At 47.2% G+C, this 17,391-nt stretch overlaps 1 protein-coding gene across 1 annotated transcript in view; it reads right to left on the bottom strand.

Moving 5' to 3' along the window:
* The window catches only part of E(Pc) (Enhancer of Polycomb), an 81,830-nt gene that overhangs the window by 44,648 nt on the left and 19,791 nt on the right, over nucleotides 1-17,391 (bottom strand). The window contains exon 3 of the mRNA XM_037423518.2: nucleotides 11,361-11,506. Coding sequence (XP_037279415.2) covers nucleotides 11,361-11,506 — 146 coding nt within the window. The remainder of the gene's footprint in view (nucleotides 1-11,360; nucleotides 11,507-17,391) is intronic.

Genomic DNA, 17,391 nt, shown 5'->3' with positions numbered 1-17,391 from the left:
ATTCATTCGTTCTTGAAATCAGAAATAACCATTTAAAACAGAACTTGCATTTATTTGGGTTCATGGGAATTAAGTTTTTTATAAAAGCATCAAAGGAGATATTCCTGTTTTCATGTAAAAGACGACTCTAGTGTTGCTGAAGCATGTTTGCTTGAAACACGCGTTCATCGAATATACATAATTTTGTTTGAATAAAAAGATAATAGCCGATATGAATGTAAAATATGACTTCCGTTTTTCACATCAGTATCACGAGTTTACGTCTTATGTGCACTGCAAGATGAAAACCTCTTCGAATCGTCTCTAATTCGCTCTGCCCTGAGAGGGCTCCTTAATTTATTGAGCATGTATACTGCCCACGGCCAGGTTTTCCACATCTTGGTTGCATTACAGCCCTCCCATAACCGTATTCTGTCTTTCGTATAACATGAGCTGGCCCAGTCATGCACAAATTTAATCATTAGCTTTGTTGAGGAACACAAAATAGTCGTTAACATGTTCCTGCTTCTTTTTCCGTTGCCATTAAAATTACTTCACCTGGGCCAGGCACTGATCTACGAACTTGTACATAGCAAAGTATAAGCACTTCCAAACACGCTTCGAGCGAACTGCAGCAGTAATTTTTTTTCTTGAATACTAGAGACAAATACTAACAATAATTATTTATTCTAGCTTCCGACTATTCTTTTATAATGTTGGAACTGTGTTTCAATTGCAATGCTGTTTTTACGCCCCGTATTCTGCTTTTTGTGCATAGATTAAAATGACTGGAACCTGAATTAAAGTCATTTGCAATTGGATTAAACACGATGGCACTTGGATTAAATTCATTGACACGTGGCCTGATGGACTTGGCGCTTGGATTAAATATGTTGGTGCTTAGACTAAATGTTTGGCACATGATTTAAAGAGCTTGGCGCTCAGATTATTTCAATGGTGTGCATATTATTTAGGCTGGCACTTGGATTAAAGTGTGTGGGAAAACCTGTAGTTTGCAGAAATCGTCATTAGGAGAATACATCAAAGACTTTCTCTACTGCAGTGACCAATGCGGTAGTGTCACTTCTCTGGCATTTCCTTTGTTGAAACCACAGACCGACATTAATACATGCCAAAATGGCCCCATCACACAAACTATCCATCCTCGTTTGGTAGTTTGCACAGTAACCAATGTTGTCTTGAACAACGTCTGCAGGCTGAAAAATGACAGCATCCAGGACAATGTGCAAAAGAAGGCCTCAGCACAGAAATCAGCAACACTGAAGAAAAAGTGATGTTTGAACTGAATAAAGCTTATCTTATGTCATATGGTTTCTTCTTACGAGAGTGAAACTACCTTCAGAATACTTCCCTTGTGCTCGAGAAAGCTTCTCGAATACATGACATGATATTTCGCACCCATCACAGACTATTACAACACCAGTAAAAGCGAGCGGGGCGCTCTGAAATACCGGAACGTAGCGCCCTCACAGGCCCACAGGGTGACGTCACGCAACCATCGAAAAGGCCTTGAGAATCTAGCGGGTGTTGAGTGGCGTTTGCCCCTAGCCTTGACAGCAGCGTTACACCATAGCCTCGACACCAGCATTTTCCAGGCCTTGTGGGTCGCACTCTAATGGCCGCGAGATCGAGCAGAGGCGCCGCCTGGCGGCAACTGGCCGAAACGGTGAAGTGTAGATTGCTCCTTTCGTCGTCTGCTAGCGACGTCTTGTTTCTACGTGCGCGTACGTCATGCTCCTTCTCAAAGTGTGGTTTGTCCGGTCACGTCAGCGCGGGTGTAACTGTTTCTAAGTATGCCTGAAACGACGTACAAAAGCATTTGGTCTTGCGCGGCTGCTAATGCATTGTAATACAATCAGCGAGTGAAACTCTCAAGAGTGCTGTTTATTGTCATCGTACCCTCCATTCACCGGAATCAGAGTGAGTGCTGCTTTCCATTTCTAGCACACCGAAAAATGCTCTTGGCATCCTCTTAAACATGAGGACTATTAAATGCTGTGTGATTGAAGCGTGTTATAGTGACTCAATTGCTAAAAAAGACAAAAAAAAAAAAGGCTCTAGGCCATACACTGGCACGCTGCTGCTAAGTATACAACTACAGCACTGTAGTTTAACGATCATGCGGGGAGCCTTATTTGTGTTTATCTGGCAGTGGTACCACGACATAGAAATATTACTATCACAAAAACTGTGAGACTTCGGTACTTACACTGTGCTTAAAACCAAATGTGTTACCGTGCGCAACCGTCTGCTTATATTTAGCAATGCTTTAAAGAGCCCAGACGTTGAAAATTAATTCAGACGGCATGTTTTATATATAACGTCGTATAATTTCAATGAAAATTTCATATATTTTACATTGGTTTCTACATCTGTATGGCATTGTTTATGACCGACGGAAAGCAGTGGTAATTTTTCCTGTGAAAAAAAAAAAAAAAAAAAACAGGCTTGTCCCATTAACCAGGCGTTTGTTGTAGCACCGTCATGCACGTAATCCATCGATAAAAGCTTTCTGCTGAACTTTTACATAAGATTTTTACGGGTGCAAGAACATGTGTGTACACGTGGTAAATGCAGTCTAGCGGAAAGCGCAGTCAGCCACTAAGCTTTCCTGACTAGACTTATGATTTCATTGATATGTGGGGTTTAACGTCCCAAAACCACGATATGATTATGAGAGACGCCGTAGTGGAGGGCTCCAGAAATTTCGACCACCTGGGGTTCTTTAACGTGCGCCCAAATCTGAGCACACGGGCCTACAACATTTCCACCTCCATCGGAAATGCAGCCGCCGCAGCCGGGATTCGATCCCGCGACCTCTGAGTCAACAGCCGAGTACCTTAGCCACTAGACCACCGCGGCGGGGCCTGACTAGACTTATCGACTGTCCCACATTTCATGATGAACAGAATGAGAGAAAAAAAAAATCATGCGTATAAGGGGTAGAGAAGAGCGTAGATATTGACAGTAAAGTATAGTCAACGCATTTTTTCCACTGACAATAGGTCCAAACCACATGCAACAAAGCGCCGCTGCCTGTATTTGTATACGCGCCGCTGATTGCCTATCCACACTTGCACGGGGACGTTGCTGCCACCTATAGCCTGATTTCGCCGCAAATTCAGGATTTTCTGCAGTCGAACCGCAAGCGCAAACGGCGGTTCGCGTTACGCCGCATGCGCGGTGGCAGAGTCCGCACCACAAGGGCTGGCGGTGCGCTATTACACGCCCGCCCGTTATTACACGCCCGGCAACATTCGGATTTCCTTTCGCGAAGTCTCACAGGACTAAACGTCGCATATGTAGGCGACAACAATCCTCGCGCTTTCAATAACAACGCGGCCACTCGCAGACTGTTCGCGCAAAAGTAGGGGGTTGTAGAATGGGGAGTTTTGGAATAGCGCACCGCGAGCCCTTGCAGTGCAGTCGCTGCCACTGCGCATGCGTCGTAATGCGAGTCTGCGTTTGCGTTACGACCCATGCCCGAAATAGCGGGCGGCGATGGCGACCCGCATGTGGCCTGCAAGCGCTGGTTTCGAGGCTATACGGTGTCGCGGCGATCGTGTGTTGCGGTTTGCAGCAGGGCAAACGCAATTCTAAAACTCATATGGCACCCGCTACGCCCGCAGCGCTTGAAAACAGTATTCTAAAACTCCCTAATAGGAATCGTACGGGTGTCGTATTACCCAACTTAAGCTCCGAGACGTGTGAAAATGGGCGCACTTTGTGACAAACTTCATAGGTGTACTCACGATATTTAAGGACATCGCAAAACGGTAATTTCTTTTTTTTTTCGTTTCCTTGATATTAAAGTGTCAACACTCTTCACACGCTGGAACCAGCCAACATGTATAATTTCTTTCTTTGGTTTTAATGTTATCGTGGCTGAGGATCAGCAGGCTGGCCCCGCTGTAATGGACATCAATTATCCCGACGAGTCAACACCGTCCCACTGAGTTTGCGGATTCTGCGTCCCCCGTGCCACCTAAATCGCCGAAATCACATTCAGGGTCACCGGACGATAATTCACTCATTGTTGTTCCCGCGTACCACGAGCACGTAAAGGATCTACCGCTAGTACGTCGCGGAGAAGCCGCCCAAACTGGAAATGTGTAAATTTTATTGCAGCAATATTAAGAATATATGCGATGCATTCCCAGGCACCACAATACTCTTTCAAAGGTCCTCGACACCTTGTTCTTATTTTGAGCGACGATTTAAGTGTACTAAAAATTCGTGTCAGTACTCCTCTAAGAGCAAAGGTTCATGTGGCATCGGGACAGATCGCGCGACACTACACAAATCAAAGCAACGTTCAAACAGCTCGCCAGCTCATGCTAAACCTTCTTCGTTTCAATGTCAGTAAAATAAAAAAAAGGAAACAGTACAATGAATTTAGGAAAGCTGCCGCCGTTTTCTAACTCAACTGATGATCGCACCGAGATCAGTAGCGATTTTTCTGTACGCTGTTTGGTGGCTCGCTGGAATGCCTTCAAACTATAGTACACCACAATACATAGTGCTACGATTTTTTGAAGTACCAGTAAACAGGGGCGTAGCTAGGAATTTACTTTTATTGGGGGGGGGGGGGGGATTCAACCGTAACTTATGTTTCTGCGTGCGTTTGTATGTGTGCGTGTATATACAAAGGGGGAGGGGTTAAACCCCCCCCACCACCTTGGCTACGCCACTGCCAGTAAACGTCCCTTTCCGCAGCCGTCCAATTCCGGCGAAAAATTGTAATATTATGCCGAGTCGTATCCACGAGGCCTTCAGCACTGCATCGAAATCTACAGAAAACAAAAGTTTCGCGAGCAAAACACTACAAAATCGGCTGTTCACGAATAATATGTGCCTACCCGGGGCTAGAGAAAAATTGAGAGAAAAGAATGCGCAGAAATTCCCACGACGGTACTAAGGGATTACATTATTTCCGGGAGCAGCCCCCTTTTCGTTATGCCACATAGGGTATCAGCCCAAAAACTGATGTACTACTCGACAGAAAGGCAAAGCAGGTGCATCAAGCCACGACTGAAAATAAATGTAAACGAAAAAAAAATGTAACGCCGACATTTAGGTGCCGTTCGTTCTTTCGCTGCGCAATCCCGCAGTGTAATTGCTCAGCCGTAAACAGAAAAAGAAAGATACGAAAGAAGGATAAATCAACAAAAAAGCAGTCAGCTACCACTCCCGCATCCAGTACAGGGCGAAAGGATACGTTCCCGCCTTACGGCCTCACCGCATGTATCATCGTCGGAGTATGGTGGTCGGAGTACGCCACCGAAGCCGGAGGGGGAAAAAAAAGGAGAGAAAAAAAGAGAAAACACGGCAGGGGTACGGTGCGAAAGGGCAGAGAGGTGAACTGACGTCACATTCGGCACAGCGAACCCCCCCCCCCCCCCCCCGCCTCTTCACCACCGCACGTGATTGCACACCTTTCTCCCCCCTCCCCCTTTTTTTCGTACGAACGTGCGCGTCCGTCCTTGAACGCGGCGTCACGCGAGCCGCTGCCCAGTCGTGCGCTTCGCCAACAGACGCGCGAGCTCCTCTCGCCCTGCCTCTCCCTCACAAGTGCACCACCCGATACACACCGGAAAAGAAAGAAAAACGCCTTCACGGGGCAGGTCAGCGCCAGGCTGGAGAGCACGACGGCAACGGCGAGGTGAATGCGACGAGAAGTACACAATAATGCTCGAGAATCGCGCCAGACGTCCACTGCGTTTCGTCCGAGCTCGCGAAGCCACTCCATTACGGTAATGGTGAAACGATGCTCGAGAATGGGGGAAGGGGAGGGGCGTAATAGAGATCTGCGATAACCCACTCCCACCATTGGCACGAGTCTCCAAGCTCGCTAGCGCGCACTTAAAAAAAATAAAAAAGAAACGAAACTGCCAACTGCGATAGAGTAGCACTGGGGAGCAGTACGGCTGGCGAGCTCACAGGCACCTTTGCCGCCCGAACACCCACTTTCCGACAATGCGCCCGCGCCCCAGATGTGGGGCGACGAGACGATGGTCTCCGTTCCCAGAGAGGTCGATAAACGAGGAGAGAACGCCGATACAATGGACGATGCCAACAGCAAACATAACACAGCACAGACCAGCAGTATGGCTCTGTCAGTCATAACACTTATGAGTGCCGTACCACATCCGGCGGACTCCGACTACCGTGTTAGCTTGCGGCGTGGTAATTTCACATAGAGAGTCGAGAGCACAGCCTGGTAGCGCCGCTTAGTTGAATGTTATTCCTACAAAATATGGACGCGGTACAACGCGAGGCCACTCGGGTTATGCAGGTGCTAATGAGAGGAGATGACAAGGATCCCATTCTGTCTCTGAGTGTTGTGTACCGCCGCCGGTGTCCATAACCACATCGCGCGAAATGAGAAAAAAAAAAAAACCTTGCACAAATGACTAAGTGGGGCTTCAACCTGGGTCCGCTGGGTGCCAGCCCAATATTCTATCACTGAGTTATGCCGGTGCTTGTAAACTGTTGTTAAACTTGCCTTAGGCAGGCTTGATGTCGGAAAAGCAATCACGTTAATACGACTTATAAAGAGTTTTACAACAGCGAAAGATCAACCAGTCGTCGCACAATGCGAACAGTGTAATGAGTGGGCCATCCAATTCTCCAACTTATAACAAAAGTTTGTTCTTGTTTCCCTATTAACTGTGGCACTTACACACTTTAGCCATAATTCCTAATCCTCGTCAGCCACAGCATGGACAATTGGCACAAAATCCCTTGCAAGTGTTTAGTGGATACCACGCTTCTCAGAAGAATGACGAAAAATAGCATAGCCAATGCCAGCCTACTACCCAAGAGTAAAATTAATGCCCTAGTGGGTACCAAGCAAGTGTGCTTGCAGTAGTTACCCAATGAGTGTTTTAAAAAGGTATCAATGCCCTTGGCTCTCTTAGAAGTGCAGCCAGTTTGGAGGGTGTCACATACCCCTCTTCCTTGATCGAGTCTACGATGGAGCTAATTGCACAACCGAAGATAATAATTCCAGTTATCCCTGTGCCATTGAACCTGATTTAACTACCTAGGTAGTCATACCAAATGACCTATCTACATGAGAAAGTGTCACACTGTACATGAGGGGAAAGGTGGAAAAGGTTTGGTCACTTCTCAAAATGCTTTTGCAAGAAATATTCTTTTAATTACAGTTTGTATGAGTGGGCTTGTTTATTACTGACAATGAAATACTGCTCACACGACATTCCCCCTATTAGTGTCATTCCTACAGCCACATAGTTCTCATGAGAGAGTTAAAGCTTCACTGCAGTGCACCCCTCTTTTCGACACTTTCATTGAGGCACTCATGATCAGACCATGGTGAAAAAACAAGGGATTGGGGGGACACTTGCGCGATGCCACACAAGACAACAGGTATCTGTGATGAAAAACCATGGGCACCAGCATTTTTTCACTGCTTCTTTTTCCCGACTTTTCTTCACCACCCTTATGTAATGGAATGTAAAAACTTTATTTTTGTCCTGCAGGACACGCGTAGCGGGCGTCTCCTACGTAAGTACTGACAGGGAATACCTGGCAGCCGCTTCGTGGGCCTGCTGGACGGCCAATTGGTGTTTGGTGAGAATTAAGCTTTTGAGGGACGTCTCCAACTTATTTGAGGTATAGTCATGCTACGCACAAGATGTGCAAAGCAGCGGGAACAAGGCAGGGTTGCACGTGAGCACACAATAAAAGAGAACGAAGTGTTCAACCATGGCAACGCGGGGGTTGGTCTCTTCTCTGCATCAACATATTGGTGCTGAAACCCGGGATCGAACCAGGGACCTTTAGATTCAATATCCTCCAGGGTTGCAGTGTGGTCACTTGTTGTTTCCAGTAGACACAGCCAATGCCAATTTGCAGTGTGCCGAACCTCATAGACGTTTGGGTAGGTGAGTTCGAAATGCATGTCGATGCCATCCCTGCCAAAAAACATGTTGACCATACTATCGAGTTTCGCTTGCAGCGCTGGCACGTTGTTCTTGTCACAAAAGCAAGCACAGGTAAGACGATGACGGTGCCTGGCAGTGATGAGCGGAATGCAGAGAAAGCAAATATTCTGTCTTCCTTCTTTTCGGTGCTCGGAAAAGCTGCTCGCACTTCACACCGCTTCGCGAGACATGCATGATAGAGGCAGGCCAACAGCTGCCAAATTTTCCTGGTACTCCTGGACGCATTTTGCGATTAGGAGCTGTGATCCTGTCAGTGCCCATGCATCTTCGATATCCTTCCAAGGTTGCGTCACAGGGCAGTAATGCTGTCATGCCTTCATCGTTTTGAGATGTCAATAAAAGACAATGCGGAAGTCAGACAGAGCGGCAAGTTCTAATGTAGACCTCTTGCACAAGTTCTGGACATCAGGTGGAGGAGGCTCGTCCCAAAGATGTCCTGCCTCCATGGACGTCCGCCGCGTCCTTCCTCCTCTGATGGCGTGGCTTGGTCATCATGCAACAAGTATCTTGAGATGCCGCAGAGTGAACACGTAGTCTCTTAAGGTCTTGAATTGGCACCTGGCGATGATGAACATGGTTTTGGTGCTAGTGTGGGTGGAAGATGATGCGGCGTCATGGTGTTTGCAGTATCACGGTTCGTTGACAGTTTCCCTGCAGCGGGTTGCTTGCGTGACTCCTCTCTGCTTTCGACTTCCACTTGAAAGAACCTCAAGATTGCCTAAACTTAGTTGTCTCTTGATTGTACTTCAGAGTGCGCGGCGTCTGTTTTCGTGCACTTTCAATACTGGATTGCCAGGTCTTCTGGCAATGAGGACATCAGCACCTGGTGCAAAACAACAGTGTACTCTTAAGACGACATACTAACGGTCTCCAAACAGCTTGTCCGGGACTGTATTAGCTTGTACAGGTGCCATAGTCCTGATACTTGCAAAGATGTCTTGATTAGCTCGATGAAGAGGAGGCTGTCAATGTGGTCACCGATGAGGAGATCGTTTTGGCCAAACCTTTTGGTGAGCACCTTGACGGTGACATTGTAGTTCGCTTCTGTCAGGCGTATCCCTTCAATGGCCCGCTTCGTAGCACTGGCTAGGTTTGTCTTTAAGTAATTGAACTTTTCCAAACCAGTGATATAGGGGTGCGTGTAGAGGGTCGCCTCATCATGCTCCCAGAACCCGTGCCACTCACGGTTCTCGCCGTAGAAGGGATGGGCATTGGAAGCTTCGGCAGAGGGGCTCGCAAGCTTGGCGCTTATGTCCTACTGCGATCAACAATGGTTTGGCCGGTGGTGTTGAAGCAGGCAGCTCCCACGAAGTTGCTGGATTTGTCGCTCCTACCAGCGTGCCCCGGTTGGTCGGCTTTGAGGACGGTAAAGCTAACTGATGCACACGCGTTCATTGCGGATCAAAGCCTGCTGATGACCTTCACGATCTTCTCATGGTAGTTTTAGAGCCCTCACAATCTCTTCATTGTCAAATTCTGGCAAATCTACGCCGTCGAGGGCATCGGTAATCTGTTTATCCCGTTTGGCAAAGCTGAATCTTTGTCACGACGCCCGTGAATGATTTTCTGCAAATTGGCGGTAGACGGTAATGTATCTTGCACGAGGATCTAGCTGGTTTTGGACAGGAGTTCGGTAGTGGCACTGCGAAGGACGCCTCGATGTTTGCGTAGCAAGTCCATCCTTGGAATGTATTGGTGTGCAAGATGTTGGCATTCTCCCGGATTTCCAGCACTAATATGTTTAGACAGAAAAGAGACCGACACCCCTGTTGCCCTGGTTGAACAGTTCGTTCTCGTTTATTGTGCGCCCACATGCAGCCCCGCCTTGCACCTGCTTTCTTGTGCATTGCATAGAGTCTCGTGCCAGCTTTTCCCGCAATAGATTAAATAAAATTATCAAAATAAGCTCTCTCTTGCCACCCACTAAGAAGTGCCCAGTGGTTGAGCCATTGACAGGCAGCCACCTCCAATTCCATTCGAAACAAGCCACTCTTCAGCTCTTACAATAAAAGCTTTTGTTTTGCATACGAATGCAATGGGGTGTCTCAGCAATTTTCGTTACATCCTGCAACAAACAACTCCAGTGAGTGCGGCTGCAGTACATTTTGACCAATTATGAATTGCTCTTGGCGGATACGGGATAGAAATGAAACAGAATATTTTTCCATGCATAACCTGTACACTGTGGAATGTACAATAACAACAAAAAAACCCAAGTTTATGCTTCAAGGTCCTGATTGTGGAAATATCTTTCAGAGTTTTTTTTTTTTTTTAAGGTGGAGCATTTTTTAGCTGGGCCACGTAGCGGATCCGGTGGCGGCAGCGCCGTTCACACCCCCACTGCGCATGCTCGCATCTCGTGCAAACTTTCGCTCCCCTCCCCCTCTCTCGCCTCACAAGGCTGCACAGGCAGCGTCTGCTAGTAAAAAAAAGAAACGATTGCTCACGCTGCAGAACTATTCACTGTCCACCCCGTATTTTTAGGCACTGGATCGCGCACAGTGAATTCAGTCAACGGAGTCTTTACTTGGCTTTCGCTTGATTTGATGCTTTCCTTGACTCGCGTAGATGCAATGGAAGCAACAGTACCTTCAACCAATAGTCGGGTATAACCCAACATCAACGTCCCTCCATTCGATCAAGGCAACACTTCTCCTTCATTCAGCAAATATTAATAATAAAGACAAAATAACAATTAAGCATTCCTAGACCCTACCCAATTACACAAGATTCACGTGACAGCCCTACCACTTTGCAACGCACTTACTTGAGTTCCCCCGATAGGAACATGCGGGTGCCTTTTGTTTTCTATTTCCAGTGATGGAACATCAATAACTTTTGCTGTTATTCTAGGAACGGTGGGAAGTGAAAAAGGTGATGAGGGCAGTACTTTGTCTTCTCACAGTGTTCCATTTGTGTTTATCGATTTAATGCACGAGGCCTCACGTATGCTGAGAATTTCACTTCAAACAACTTTATTAATAAATGAAAGGAACACACCGCATTACATACAAAGACCCCAAACAAGATGTGATGTACCTACTAAGTGCACCAATCAGGGATCAAACCATGAGTATGAGCTCCATACTAAAACTCGCTTACTTAAGCATTCTGATGTGGAGGGGTGAATAATGTCGCGTTACAACCCCTTCTGAACACAGAAGAGAAGATAGAGAAGAGAAAAAGAAAACAAACACTGGCACAGAGAATGCGTCCTTCGAAACTTGCGTATTCACCATCGTGAAGAGCAAATGGCAACTGCTGGTTCTTCACAGTGGGCAAAGCCACATTGGCAGGAGTGGTGGCGGTAGTCGCAGCGTATAAGTGCGACACAGCTGCGTAACCAAGCTACAGCAACACATTTGTAGAAAAATATGCTTGGTCACCAACCTGCTGCCCACTGCCCTTTTCTAGCCGGTCCATCATCTCTTCAAACTGTAGCGGGTTGATTTCCATCTTTTTTGCCTGCTGTGTGAGCCATTTTTCGTCCTCAGAGTCCATGTCGTAGTCCGGGATGTCCTGATCCATTGCGAATGCTGCGAAACAAAAAGAAACGCTCTGATTACTCATACAAGTACAGACAAAAGCTAAAGCTCTATTATTCTATAAGTGTTGAGAAATTGTTAAACATGGCTGCTGGATCTAATACATTGACAAGAGGGCTGCTTTCTACCTACCGAAACTTCAAAGGGATAAAAGGAAGAGGAGAGAAAGCCGCTGTGCTGTTATAAAGTCCTCAGCTCCAATGTGCATTCATCCCTGCCTGCGGCAAGTCGTCTTTTTGTTCACTTTTCTTTCTTCACATTACAATTACTCCTGGTAACATCTATACTTTCCTTAGCACACTGTCGGTTCAGTTCTCATTATAATTGCGTCTAACAAATAAAAATGATCCCTAATATTTACACTGCTTCCCTTCATTCACAGCGAGAGTCTCGTTATGTCAAAGCTTGATACCGTCAAGCAGTATGCAAGGGATTATTGGTCATCGGCCAGCTTTTGATAACATCACACGCTAGGCGATGCCAAAAGTCAGTAAAGCAGTGTGTCACACTCGCTGTCACGGCTACTAGTGGCACTGACTAACACTCTCAGGTTTAAAAGCCCATATATACCTATAAGTTGGTGAACTCACTCAAGAATAGACTTTGAGTAAGCCCAGGTACGTAATGGCTCAGTGAGTGCGAGTGGAATGAGTCCGCTTGAAGCGAATTTTCCTGAGTGCAAGTTCCGAGCGAGTCCACCTCAGAAAAATTTCGTTGAGTATGAGTGAATTCCATCTTTTACCGATCTAGTGTCCTATCTACTCATCTTAACAAATACTATCAGCCTTATCTGAATTCCCTCTTCTACTCACACATACTGAAGCAGTATCGTTCATACACAGTTTCAAAATTGACCAGAGGCGTGAATTACGCAGGCGGTTCCTCGACCTCCCAGCCGCCTACTCTTCCAGGGCTATCTTGATAAATATATTTTGTGGTTATCTTTCTCAAGAAAAATGTTGTTAATGATTTGAAAGTACTCATGACCCTTGCTCGGAGGTACTATATTAAAAGCGCCTAGAAGAGCACCGATTACACGAGACACTTCGGGTTCAAGAACATTGACACCATGGTCGAAAAAAAACAATTCTAGGCTATTGGACCTATGAGTCGACTTACTTGGACTTCCTCAGACTAGGATTGACCCAAGAGTCTGAGTGAGTCTTGATCAGTAATATGTTGTCCGGTATAAGAAAATTTTCATCAGTGAAAGCTTGAGTAAGTGTCCGGCTCGGGAAAATTTTGGAGAGTTTGAGTTGAAGTGAGCCTTAAATGCAAAATATGTTTTATGAGCAAGTCTCAGTAAGCTCCACAATTTTCGCCGATCTATGTATACACCCCATAAAGCGGCCAAGGGGATGACTGCCGCTATAGCTCAGTTGGTGGAGCATCGGAGCGTTACCGTATTTACTCGATTCTACCACGCCCTCGATTGTAACGCACACCCGATTTCCACGACGAAAAAAAAAAAAAAAATGTAAGACATCGATTGCAACGCGCACACATTTTTCTCGCTGGCCCGCACGATCACACCACTCGAAAAAACGACTCCTTTCGGGAGCGTCTTCCATTTAAGTATGAGGTACGGGCGAAGCTTGTGCCCATCTGACGTGTAACAGAGCATTGCCGTCACTGTAGTTTTACCGTGGACCGATGTCAGCACGCGAACTTGCTTTGCCCCCTTCTTCTCGACGGTTGTGATGCCAGGCATGTCGAAGTAAAGAGGCGTCTGATCGGCATTCCCGATTTGCCCAAGCAGGTGGTCGTTGTTGTGCCGCAAGTTTAGGACGAACCTCCGAAAACTGTGAGGCTTTTCATCGTACTCCTCCGGAAACTTTTCGCATATGCCCGTTCGCCTTCAGAGGGAAAAGCCTTTCCTCTTCATAAAGCTAGTTAGCCAGCACCTGCTCGCTTTAAACTGGCTCAGAATTAGCCCTTTTTCTAAGGCTAACTGCATAACCCGCCCTTGGAGCAGTTCTGTCGTCACGGGCCGCTGTGCCGCTCGCTGCTCAAGCGCATACTCGCCGAGCAGCTCTTCAATTTGCGGAAACCGACCTTGCTGTGGTCCACTGAAGCCTTTGCGTGAAGCTTTACTGTCCACAATCTTCTGCTTTTGTTTCCGCCAGTCCTGCACGCACGTTTCGGGAACTCCGAACGACCGCGATGCGGCCCGATTTCCGTTCGTTTCTGCACACGCGATGACTTTTCTTTTAAAAGCGGCATCGTGGTGCACTCGAGTTTTTGGAGTCGGCCCTTCCATGCCGTCGATGCTAATGCACTAGAAGATGACGAACTCCTCAGCACACGTACAAAGTGTCGCACATGGGAAACACATAGGCGGAAATGGCCGACACGCCATGCCGACGCACGGGCGGCACGTAGGGGGCGGCCATTTTGGAAATGCCGATGGCAATAGAATGACCGTATTCTTTTTTTTTCGTACTTGATTATAACGCGCATGCGATTTATGAACTAGCTTAACCGGAAAAAAGGTGCGCGTTAGATTCGAGTAATTACGGTATTCTAAGGTCGCAGGTTCAGCCCTTGCCAATGCCAGTTATCTTTTCGCCCACTTTTCTTCACCACTTTTAACATCCCCCATACTTTCCTTGGCATCATTGTCAGTAAGTTCTCATCATGAATATTAAGAACAGGTACACAAGCAGCCCCCCAGCCAGACTTGCCAGGAAAGTGCTGGTTGGGGGGGTTTGCAGGAACTACTGATGCTTGCAATGCAAGTGCCAGGGAAGCCCCGTATAGTTGGAAAAAGTCCCACTATTAGGAGAACACTCCGTAATGGAGATTCACCTGAAGGTGTTTATAGACTAGCACATACAACTACAGATCACTGTACTCGTGATCAGGAGGAAGAGTAGATGTTACAACCTCTCACCGCCATGGTGACGCTGTTGCCAATGCTCAGAGAGTCGCATTCAGCACCAACATACTTAGCCACGTGAACACCAATAGCAACACTGTAGTGAAGGGACAAATTTATTAGGGCATTCATGTGTTCGTGATATTTCGGTGGAATTTGGAAAGGTTTGTGCAGACCTATGACAGTGAATAAGACAGCAACATGAAGAAAGCAACCCTGGGGCAAGTGGCACACGTGGCGGCAGCACGAGAACAGAACAAAAAAAGGAAAAGTAGATAAGCATGAGAAGCGCTTGTGGAACGCGCAGACGGGTGAGCCGAAGCTAGCCGAAGGACACACTAGGTCAAGGCGCTGTCGTTCAAAATCCTCTTGGCCATGCTTGCCTGGTGGCCCAGACGGCTGTGGCTCCAGTCAGGACACACCGGACCAGGGCTTTGTCCATGGAACTTTCTCTGCCTGTTGCCTGTTGCTGGCAAGGCCCGGGAGTCGACCTGCCTGAGGCTACCGATACCGGGCGTGGCTTCTGCTGTCAGCCTATGAAACAGGGACAACTGATCCTTGATCCCCGCTGTTACCTGGGACAGTGCAAGGCTGTATTTGGCTGCGAGGTTAGGCGAAGGCCTTGTCTTTGTGCCGATGCCGCACGCGAAACGTGTGCCACCTGCATGTCTGGGCTCGCTTTTGACTAGGGTCTGCCACCTCCTTGACTATGTTGTGCACAAGTCGTGAAACACCATCTTTTAACTTAGATCGGACATTCTGCAGTTAGGACTTTCAGTTTAGTTTATGTGTGCTTAAATCCGTGCATGTTCATGTGTAGTGCACCTCGTTAGAGTTGTTTGTCTTGTAAACATTGTTTGGAGTTCACTCGTGTGTCTCCTCTTGTTCATTCTGTTAGCCATTGAAGTAGTCGAGGGTCTGCCCATAAAACCAGAGCCAGCCAAAGTCCCGGTGAGATGTTGAGGAGAGAGCCGGTGCGGTTAACAGGAGCGTTCATCTAAATTATATACAGGTTCGAGGTAGCATGATACTACAATGTTTTTGGTAGCATGCCTCAAGCGTCTCTGCGCTCGTGTTTTTAAAGTCCATGTCTTCCCAGGATTCCTTGTAGGGGAAACAATGAAACCCAGAATGGTCCAATCAAATTGTTCTCTTCACCTCCGCCCTCGAAAAGTGAGGGTGAAACACCGCCTCCTTCCCAACCCAGGAAAAGAGAGGGGAGGCATGCCCAGTTCGTACCATGGTGAGGGAGAAAACACTGCAAAAACACTGCACCAGGCGCACGACACAGCACAGCACAAACATGTTGGGTTCTATGTAGAAATCAAGTCTGTAATCCGTTGCAGTGAGGACACAATGTCGCCAGGCAAGCAGCGGTTTGTAAAAACGGTGGCATGGCGGCAGGACAGAGAACTTGAGAACGCACTCGAACATGGACCTCAGTCGCTTGGCCCATTGTCTGCGGCACTCCGACGAGCAAAGACGTACACAGATAACCACCCTTCTTAAGCCACTTTGATTGTAAACAGCCCCTCATAGGCTGTCAGTCGAGCGCGTAAGTTCAAAGAATTTCATGAGGGGAGACGTCGGCCCCGCAAAATTCCAAGTACGGTTAGCGTGTCGTTGTCGCTTTTGGTTCACCTCTGGGAGCGCTGTCCAGCAACCGTCCCACGTCTAAACGGCGCCATGCCAGAGAGGACGATCACAACAGCTATGCACACATAAAACGGACAGGGGTGATAATCCACCCCTGTCCTTATAAACATACAGTGAACGGAACGTACCTCGAGGAACAAAACGGATGCCTGAAGGTTTGGCCAATATACTTTTTCCTAACGCAAATAGTGTGGCCTCCTTCAGATGCATCTCCGTTCTGATGTAACATTAAATGCTGTATCAACTAAGGGACTTATTTCCCCAGGGACACATGCACAAAATGGAGGAGTTGAATGTTGCTGAAAATGATTAGAGTAGACTGTGGGAGATCAATGTTACAGGAAAAAAGTTGTTTCTGAGAAACTTGATGAGTTCACCACGAAGTGTCGAGTCTAAGTGCTAAATGTTGCTGGCAACAATCCTCGATGAGCAGCTGAACCTCACAATACACATGGATGCGAAAGCTGCAGAAATGTTAACACCGATATGTCACAGATTCTGGCTATTGTGCCTGTCAGTACTAGGTAATAACAATAATGCGCAGTGTTTGATTATACCAGGGACATGTGTGGCCAATGGTCAAGGTGCCCCAAAGTGGTCGTGTAATTTCATGGGTGGATTGAAGGCAGTTTTACACAGGACAAGGTCACCTTTTTTCAGTGTTGTGGCTCGGCATTGTAGGTCATAGTGTTGTCTTTGGGCACGCTATGCACGTTGCTGATGCTGCAAGTGCACTGGAAGCCAACGTGGCAGGCTTGCCATTTTGCTTGTCTTCGAAAAATTGCCACAGGGTACGAAGCTCTTGGACATAGTAGAGGAGGGCTGGGGTGTATCCAGTGACAGCACTTACGGCTGTTCGCAATGCAAAAGCGATCTCCAAAAAGTGTTGGTCCCACTTATGCTCATTGCAGTACACACGAACACTGTACCGCTCGACCATGGGCACGGCCAGCCTGTAGGTCACAACAAGGTGCTCCAAGATGCACCACTGCCTAAGCAGGTGCTTCCATAATTCACTAAGAATTGGCTTCCCATCATCACAAAAATGGCTGGCTATGTGCTGTATGCTCGCTGCACGGAGAGGAAAGAGGTCAATGATTTTGGTGAATTCATCGACAATGACTACAGCAAGCGCTTGTGCCCAAGAGCTTGTAGGTGACAATCCCACAAAAGGGCACGATGCTGTTGTTCTTGAGCCAATTTCCCTGCACTGTTTAGAACACTGAGGTCTTTAATGGTGGCCAGTAGGCAGTTGTCAAATGGGATGGAGTCTTGATAAGTGTCCAAGTTAACTGGCAAGAGTCTCTCAGGCGTGCTTTTGAAGACTGTCGCGCGACTGAAG

Source organism: Rhipicephalus microplus, chromosome 4 (assembly GCF_043290135.1).
Source record: "Rhipicephalus microplus isolate Deutch F79 chromosome 4, USDA_Rmic, whole genome shotgun sequence".
NCBI lineage: Eukaryota > Metazoa > Arthropoda > Arachnida > Ixodida > Ixodidae > Rhipicephalus > Rhipicephalus microplus.
This window is presented reverse-complemented; position numbering and strand designations above follow the sequence as displayed.